The 8,904-nt window shown below is 53.6% G+C and overlaps 1 protein-coding gene across 2 annotated transcripts; it reads left to right on the top strand.

Annotated features, from left to right (window-relative positions):
• Positions 1–243: 243 nt before the first annotated feature.
• IRF2BP2 (interferon regulatory factor 2 binding protein 2) lies at positions 244–3,096 on the top strand. 2 transcript variants are annotated; one of them, XM_075707406.1, is made up of 3 exons: positions 244–849; positions 898–1,225; positions 1,522–3,096. In XM_075707406.1, the coding sequence occupies exons 1-3, from the start codon at positions 244–246 to the stop codon at positions 2,235–2,237; spliced, it is 1,650 nt and encodes a 549-aa protein (XP_075563521.1). In that variant the 3' UTR covers positions 2,238–3,096. The 2 variants fall into 2 exon arrangements, with proteins under 2 accessions (XP_075563521.1, XP_075563520.1); XM_075707405.1 differs by having other exon boundaries at positions 898–1,270.
• The last annotated feature ends 5,808 nt before the right edge of the window (positions 3,097–8,904 follow it).

Raw genomic sequence — 8,904 nt, 5'->3', positions numbered from 1 at the left:
AGCGCCGCCGGCGGAGACGGCGAGGGGAGCGGCGTCCCCCGCAGCGGCTCTGCCTGCCGGGGCGCCCGCTGCGCCCCGCTCCAGCGCACGGAAGAGGAAGGCGAGGGGGAGGGGGCCCGGCGGACGGTCCCGCTGCGGCCGCGGCGCCCGAGCCTCCCCGTCGGGACTCCGGTGGCGAGGGGCGGAGGAGGCGGCGGCCGGAGCCGGAGCGGGGGGCGCTCGCCGCTGCCCCGGGGCCGGGACATGTCGTCGGCGGCGGTGGCGGCTGCTTCCCGCAGGCAGTCGTGCTACCTGTGCGACCTGCCCCGCATGCCCTGGGCCATGATCTGGGACTTCACCGAGCCCGTCTGCCGGGGCTGCGTCAACTACGAGGGCGCCGACCGCGTGGAGTTCGTCATCGACACGGCGCGGCAGCTGAAGCGGGCGCACGGCTGCTTCCCCGAGGGCCGGGCCCCGCCGCCGCCCCACGCCAAGCAGCCGCCGCTCTCCGCCAAGGAGCTCCTGGCGCAGCAGCAGCAGCTCGGCCACCCCGCGGCGGCGGAGGCGGCGGCGCGGCCCCCGCCGCAGCCCCTGGAGCGCTACTCGCTGGCGGCCGAGCGGCCGCCGCCCCGCCTGGGCGCCGAGTACGGCGGCGGCCGGCAGGTCAACGGCATCCTGGTGCCCAACGGCTTCCCCAAGCCCGAGGAGCCGCCCGAGCTCAACCGGCAGAGCCCCAACCCGCGGCGGACGCACGCCGTGCCGCCCACCCTGGTGCCGCTGGTGAACGGCGCCGGGCTCCCCGCCGCCATCGGCGGCCTGGGCAGCCGCGCCGCCGCCGCCGCCTCGCTGGCCGCCATCTCCGCCGCGCCCGCCCCGATGGCCGTGCCCGTCCCCCAGCAGCCGGCGGCGGCGGCGCAGGCGGCGGGGCAGGCGGCGGGGCAGCCCGGCGAGCTGGGGCACAAGCGCCCCGGCTCCGTCTCCTCCTCCTCCTCGGCCGGCGGCGGCGGCGGCGCGGCGGGGGAGCACGACGGCGGCGCCAAGGAGAAGCGGGGCTCGGCCGAGAGCCTGCCGGCGGCGGCGGCGGCGGAGCTGGCCGCCGAGGGCAAGGGCCGGGCGGGCGGCGAGCAGGAGTGGCTGGCCAAGCCCAAGACGGTGCGGGACACGCTGCTGGCCCTGCACCAGCACGGCGGCCACGCCGTGCCCCCCTTCGACAGCAAGTTCAAGAAGGAGCCGGGCATGGCGGGCGGCAGGCTGCTGGGCTACGAGACCAACGGCGCCGTGGCCAAGCCAGGTGAGGCGGCGGGGGCCGGCGGGCCGGGGGGCGGCGGGCAGGGCAGGGCAGGGCAGGACCGGCGGGGGGGGGGGGGGGGGGCTCTCCCGGCATGCGGGGCGGGGGGGTCGGGGGCGGCTTCGGGAGGCCGGATGCCCGGGGCCACCCGTTTCTGCGGTTGCACGGCGGTGACCCCCGTGCTCGGCGGTGCGTTGCGACTGCGCTGCCTCCTCACCCTCCTCCTCCTCCCCCCCTCCCCTCTGCCTCTGCAGGGGCCCGGGCCGCCCGGAAGAGGAAGCCTTCCCCCGAGCCGGAGGGCGAGGCGGGACCCCCGAAGATCAACGGGGAGGCGCAGCCCTGGCTGCCCACCTCGTCGGAAGGCATGAAGCTGCCGCTGACGGCCACCCCCTTCATGTCGCCCCCGCCGCCCACCGCCTCGCCCCACTCCAACCGGACCACGCCGCCCGAGGCGGCCCAGAACGGCCAGTCCCCCATGGCCGCCCTCATTTTGGTGGCGGACAATGCCGGGGGCAACCACGCCTCCAAAGACGCCAACCAGGTCCACTCCACCACGCGGAGGAACAGCAGCAGCCCCCCCTCGCCCTCCGCCATGAACCAAAGAAGGCTGGGCCCCGGCAGGGAGGTGCCGGGCCAGGGGGCCAACGCGGCGGGCGGGCTGGAGCCCGTCCACCCCGCCAGCCTGCCGGACTCGTCCCTCGCCGCCAGCGTCCCGTTGTGTTGTACCCTCTGCCACGAGCGCCTGGAGGACACCCACTTCGTGCAGTGCCCCTCCGTCCCCTCCCACAAGTTCTGCTTCCCCTGCTCCCGGCAGAGCATCAAGCAGCAGGGGGCCAGCGGCGAGGTGTATTGTCCCAGCGGGGAGAAGTGTCCCCTGGTGGGCTCCAACGTGCCCTGGGCCTTCATGCAGGGGGAGATCGCCACCATCCTGGCCGGAGACGTGAAAGTGAAAAAGGAGAGGGACTCGTGACTTGCCCGCTCTCGCCGCCTGACGTCACCTTGAACTGCTCGAATTCTGTATATATCTATAAATATATATATATAAATATATATATATCTCCAAGACAAGGGAAATGTAGACTTCATAAACATGGCTGTATAATTTTGATTTTTTTGAATACATTGTGTTTCTATATTTTTTGAAGACGAAAGGTATGTACTTATTATAAAGGCATTTCTTCTAATTCTTCTCCTTTTTTTCGTTTCGTTTTGGGTTTTTTTTTTGTTTGCTTTTTTTTTTTCTTTTTTCCCTTTTGTTATAGCAACTATTTGTTGTGCTTCCCTGGTGACAGTTACTGTTCAATGTAGGCTGTGACTTGCGCTGCTTTTTTTAGAGAGCACTTGGCAAAACCGAAATGCTTCTAGCTGTATTTGTATGCACTTGTTTCTTTTTTTTTTTTTCTTTTTCTTTTTCTTTTTTTTTTTTTTTTTTAAATGCCAAATACACTTTCTGACATTGTAAAGATTGCCTTACTGTCTGTGATTCCTTATTCCTGGCCCCTGTCCTGTAGAGCTGGTCGCATGCAGGCTTGGTCTGAGGCGGTTGGGGAGAAGAGTGGCTAGCCAAGGCAGGGATGCCCTTTGCCATCCTGCCGGCCAGGCGAGCTTAGGGAGCAGGAGGGCTTTCTCCCAGAAATGCGCGGCTCGGGTTGTGATGGCAGATCCCTCAGATCCAGTCCCAAATTCCTCCATGTTTCTCAAGGGAAGTCGCCTCCAGAGTAGGATGTGGGGAGGTGTCCCAGAGGCGCTGTTGAGTTAGGGATTTCTGGGTTGGTTTGTTTTTGGTTTGGTGGTTTGTTGTTTTTTTTTTTTTTTTTTTTAAGGCAAAGTTGACCGCAGTTCACATGATCAGTTGTAAGATTACAAAACTGCATTTATTCACCAATTACATACTGTAACGTGGAATTTTGATAACGAACTTAATTATATGATTGGCGAAGGCGCCAACGTAGCACTGCCATCTCTGAAGGTCTTCAGCGTCACTTCTGGGGCTTCTGTGTCTTTGGACATGGCTGGGGAGGTGGGGGAGAGACTTTTTTTTTTTTTTTTTTTTTTAATAAATTTTAATTTTCAGATAGTGCAGGTGGACTTCGAGTTTGCTTATCAGTCACCTCTAGTGCTGTTGCTATTGTTACTATTGCTGACCCGGTATTTCCAAGTAGTGGCAGGTACGGTGTGGTACAGTGACAGTGGTGACTGAGGCTCTGCCAGATTGCCCGCGGGCATATCAGTGACAGCCCAAATGTGGGTGGAGGAAACCTGTAATTTCCTTATTACGTGTGCTTGAAACAAACCTACTGCTATTCTTTGAAAATGAAAACATAAACTGGTTGAAATGAAAGCAATTAGGGCTGCACATAATGGCCCTGGCCCTGCCTTTTAAGCTACTTTGGAGAACTCTTTTGTAAAGCCACTTCTTTTGATCACGCTTCTGCATCACCAAGCAGACTTCTAAAATCAATAAATCATTGGTTACTAGAAATAGTTCGAGTCTTATAGTGATGTTTTTGTGCTGTTTATAGTTCGTTGGCAACGCTGCAGCTGTACGAGCCCTTCTGTTGAGGTGTTTATAACTCAGTTATAAGCGGTTGTTTCTGAGCAAAAGGGTGGCGAGGTCGTCCCTTCCCGGGGACGGGCTAATAAACACTTTCAGTATCGGAAGAGGAGGAGGAGGGGGAGGAAAAATCTGTTCAGCTGACTATAATTTGAAGAATTTTGGGTGCTTTTTAGTAAACTGTTCTTATTGTGATAATGTTCAGACTGCAATTTAATGCAGAGTAGGTCTTCTTTGGAAGACTTTTTTTCTTTTTTTTTTTTTTTTAAAAAAAAAGAAATGGTCATTATTAGTATTTGAAGATCAGAACTGCACATGCACAGTAATTTTTTATTAAGTGTTTAATGAGCACACCCACTACATTGTGTTCCATATTACAGGTCAATGTAATATTAGATAAGACTTGCATGATAAACAAATTCATTGAGTCAATATTACGCTTTAAAACTTATACCTATAGTCAAGATTGGTGTCTTATGTAAACACATTTAGCCAATTTGAAGAAAACGCACATTATATATATATACACACCTCTATATATACCTATATATAAAAAAAAAATGTAAAGGATTCTTTGGAACCACTATGATCTGTGTAAATGTGTATTTAGGCACTTTATTAAAAAAATGGATTTTGAGCTGATAGATGGTAACAAGTTCTTCAAAGTTGCTTGGCATAATACCTCACGTGGGATGAAGCTCATGTTTTTGATTAGGGTGGTATCCGTACTCTTGGAGAAAAAAAAAAAAAAAAGCAGCAAAACCGAAACCCCGAAGCCTCCCTAAAAAAGCCCCCCCCCCTTTTGTGTTATCAGGTGGCCCAGCTCTGAGCCTGCTGAGGGTGAAACCTGCTCCTGCCAAAGCACACCCTTGTTGTGGGGCTGAGGGACGCTGGTGTGACTGGGCAGAGAGGCCCGTAAGGAAGCGCACCTTCGCACCTTCCTCCTCCTCCCCGCCGGCTGCCCCGCTCCCCCAGCTCTGTGGCTCCTGGAGAGGATGGAAACTCCCCGGCTGGTGATGCCAGGCGGTGGCCCGGGAACAACGTAGCTGGAAAAGAAATGGCTCACGGTGGCTGCACTCGCTCAGCTGACGTTCAGCCCTGGTACCTCGGCCAAGACTAATCTGCACCGTGAAACTTCAGAACTGCAAAAGGAAACCAAAAAAAAAAAAAAAAAAAAAGGAAAAAAGCTAAAATCTGAGGGTGTTCATACATAGCTCATTTTTATCACATTCAATGTTGCTTTTTTCATTTTTGTCGCTTTACTGAGTTACAATAATGCTCCGGTGGATTCTCCCTTTATACCAATTTGCTACTTCCTGGGCTACAAGCTTTTTTTTTTTTTTTTTTAAATTATTATTTTGAAGTGCTTTAGCTGCAAAAATGCTACTGTTAGTATTCCTTTTTAAACTTTTTAAAAGGTGATACTGTAATTTGTGTAGCATTAAAAGTGTTTTAATGAGGAATGTGTGCTTTTTTTTTCCCAAACCCACTTCCATCACATGTTTTTCGAAGATACTTTTTTCTGGCAGATCACCTGCACAGTGCTTTTGTTGATAGCTGCTGAACTAGCCTGTTGCCATTTTTACATACTTTCTTCTTACTTCTAGCACTAAATATAAGGAAACTAGGAGCTTTAAATAGTTCTTGTACTTTTTTGTATATAAAAAACCAAAACTTGAAAAAGCTGTAGTTGCCCAAGTGCAATATTTTTTTTTTTATTTTATTTTTTTAATACTGTTTCAGACACTTATTTGTAAACAGGCAGCAGTGCCGGGCAAGAGGGGGTGCAGGGAGCCGATGGGTGCTGCCCTGCGCCCGGGTCCCGGGGGGTGGGAAAGGCGCTGCACAAGGAAAGCTTTGACCGCCTTTGCGGTGGCCTCAGAAAACCTGGTATGTTTGGGAGCTCTCTTTTTAGATGTGCTGTAAACCAGGCCATGGCAACCGCGTGTTTTTATGAACTAGCACTTAGGCAAAGGGTATAAATACATTTGAGAGTGCTCTCTAGTGGCTTGTTATGTCAACAGAGCCCCTGGATCCTTTCCTTCTGCGCCCGGGCCAAGCCCCGCTTGTCTGTCCCGCTGGCAGGGCGGCCGCTCTCGGTGGGACGGGATGCCGCTTCGGGGACACCCAGCCACCCGCTCGCCCTCCCGGGGTGACAGCTCGCCTGCAGGGTGGCACCTGCCCTGCCGCTTGCACCCGCTCCTCATGTCTAATTTGCCCCCAAAGCGGCGTGGGACACCCCCTGCGCTGTCCAGGGCTGCAGGGTGTTACGGCGTAGCTGCAGTCCCTGCATGAACGCAGCCTCTCCTCGGGCAGGAAGAGAAAACATTGGACTGTGCGGAAATTAATGGCACCAGGAGTAGCTGAGCTCGTTGTAGATGGAGACGTTTGTAGCCCTGACTCCTACTGCTTCAGCATGTGCTTCGCTACAACAGGGCTACGGGTGGGAGGCGTCCAACAACTAGGCTCAGCCCTCGGCATTTCATGTTTCTCCTCCCCAAGTATTTGCATTTAGGTAGCTCCAGCTGCAGCTTTTGAAAAACAATTTTAAAAAAAGCCCTTTCCCAGAGTGGACTTCTGTTTGTTTAGATGCCACAGTCCAGCCCAGAATACACTACACCTTCAAGTCTGTGCTCCCAGAGACAACAAGGCAAGTAAAAAAACCCAAAAAAACAAGAAACCTTTTCCCCCCCCGCTGTTAAAACAGAAGGTGGGCCTGGGCAATGTATGGATTCACTTTCCGCAAGCAGGTGCGTTGCAGCGGGCGGCCCTTGCCGCTTGCCAAGCGGGACCATGGGACGGCCCAGCTGCCCGCCCCGGGATCCCACGTCGGCTGGTAGGACTCCCGAGTCCTTGCCCCAGCCCAAGGTCTGGCAGCGCCCTGCAGCAGATGAATGGAGTGCCTGCTTATCCACTTCATCACCCAGGGGTGCCGCTCCGGAGGTAACTCTTTCACTGCCTTCCGGCGGCCTCTGGAGCAAGCCATGGGCTTTGAGCGCTACGTGCAGGGTTCAAACTGGAATCACTGAGCTCCCCGAAAGGCTGAACCCAGCTGAAGCCTCCCTTCTGGGAAAGAAGAAACACTGACGTCTCCCAACAAAATCTAAGAGCATGTTAGCGTCCATGTGGCTGTCTTGCTTGGTTGGCATAGGTGCACTGAAGGTGGGGGTCATAACTCTGCAGTTATTTCTATACACAAGTCACCTAACTTTGCTTTTCTTCCTGCCACTCAAGAGCCAGTTTTGTAGAGACTGGGATAGCAGAGCACATGCTAAACCCCAAAATGTTGCATCAAGTGGAAGCCCCCTATAAAATAAACTCACAGAGAAGCCAGGAAAAGTTCGTGGAAGCTTCCTGCTGCAGTAGGTGTTTCTTCCTCCCATCGCCTTTGACTCGGCAAACACCGCAAGGAGCATCCCTTCTCGTTAGCTCCCACCTCCACGCAGCGCCGGGGCAGGGCTGAGAACCCACCCTGCCCTGCACAGCACCTGGCTGTGCCCCCACCTCGGGGTGCCCTTCCCTGCTCCCCCAACCTGCCGCTGCTCGCTCCAGTGCTCCCCAGTCCCGGGGTGCCCTGATCCCATCCTGGGTCACCCTGCCCGGGGGCTCGCTGCGAGGCGGCAGGGCAGCAGGGTGCCCTCCTCAGCAGAGAGCTGTGTCTTCCTTGGGAAACCCTGGGGAACCTCTGATTTTCAGGGAGACCTCAGCTGCTGCCTCTGGAGAGGACATTTACTGTTCCCTCCAAAAATGCCAAGTATGCATTTTTCTTTTACCCTTTTCCACTACAAAACGCTTATTCCCCACCCCTCCCCCCTGTCCCGGAGATGCATCATGCCTTTTTTTTTTTTTTTTTTTTTTTCTGTTTTGGCAACCATTTAAAAACAGAAGATGAGTAAACAGAGATGAAAGGGGTTATTGGTTCACCAGGTCGCTTCCTTGCAGCAGGAAACAACTCCTCCTGTTCCCGCATTGCCGGGCCGGAGCAGCTGGCTGGCGGCTGGGAATTGGGCAGGCAGTGGGCTGCCGGAGCATCCCGGCTGAGGATGGGGCCTCATCCTGCCACCCACTCGGCCAGGGGCACAAGAAAGCAAGCTGGACTTTCCCCGTCTCCCTCCTGTGGTTTTGGTTTTTTTTCTTCTTTTTGCATCTTTATAAGCTGAAGGAGGCCTGATTTTTTTTTTTTTTTTTTTTCCCAAATAGATTCCCTTAATTTTTTTTCCACCAGAAATCCAGGCTTTCTCCAACCCTTTTTTATAGCAGTGTCACATTCTCCAGCTGCCCAGTAGTAAGAAGAGTTACAGATATTAGGCAACAACTGCATAACGGAATGAGGCATTTAATTTTGTCCAGACTATTTACAACTCTTTTTTTTTGGTCTTACTTAATTCAGCTGCTGCTAAGCACTAGGAACAAAGAATTTTCTCTTTGAAGATGCATAATCCTTCAGCTGATAGTTAGAAAGCTCAAAAATGAGGGTACTGTATGAAAGACTTCCAATGGGAGCAGGGGAAAGTGATGCTGAACATCACCTTTCTTTCATTTCACAAAAATCAGGAAATAAATCAGCCCCTGCACACCGACTCATGCCTTCACAGAGCCTACTTCATGCATTGCAATGAAGCCAAACCAGCATAAGCACCACTTTTTTTCTATCACACTTTCAAACCTGTTCAGACTGTAATAATTAAAAAAAAAAAAAAACCACTAACTTCCCTGTGATTTTGTGGTGGTGATTGAATAGGGCTCAATCCATTTTCCCTATGGCAATACAGTTAGGGCAACCTCCCTTCGGAAATTACAGAAGGAAGGCATTGTTTTTTCTTGCAGAAAGTACCGTGCTATTCTTATTAACTCTGGGCAACAAAACACTTCATGCAGTAGCGGTGCTGCGTTATTGGCTTCCCTGCACCTGGGAAGAAGGGGGCTGGATGGGCCCTGCTGGGGCTTTAACTTGTCATTCCTGGGACTCTAATTAGTTCAAAATTTCTGCTTAGGCATCTAAGCTGCCCCTTCTGGCTTTCCTGGAGGAGACAAGCGATGGTAAGCAGTGTGAAGCAACAATTTTTAGCTGTGCTTTTTAATG

The sequence above is a fragment of the Pelecanus crispus genome, chromosome 3 (assembly GCF_030463565.1).
Source record: "Pelecanus crispus isolate bPelCri1 chromosome 3, bPelCri1.pri, whole genome shotgun sequence".
Classification (NCBI taxonomy): domain Eukaryota; kingdom Metazoa; phylum Chordata; class Aves; order Pelecaniformes; family Pelecanidae; genus Pelecanus; species Pelecanus crispus.
Note: the sequence above shows the minus strand (reverse complement) of the source record. Positions and strands in the feature narration are given on the sequence as shown.

What these genes read in the sequence shown, in the direction of transcription:
- IRF2BP2 (XM_075707405.1), top strand. Translation starts at nt 244, where the DNA reads ATGTCGTCGGCGGCGGTGGCGGCTGCTTCCCGCAGGCAGTCGTGCTAC. An exon ending in CCGCCATCTCCGCCGCGCCC is followed by an intron (nt 850 to 897) that starts GCCCCGATGGCC and finishes GCGGCGGCGCAG; the next exon opens with GCGGCGGGGCAGGCGGCGGG. An exon ending in CGGCGCCGTGGCCAAGCCAG is followed by an intron (nt 1,271 to 1,521) that starts GTGAGGCGGCGG and finishes CTGCCTCTGCAG; the next exon opens with GGGCCCGGGCCGCCCGGAAG.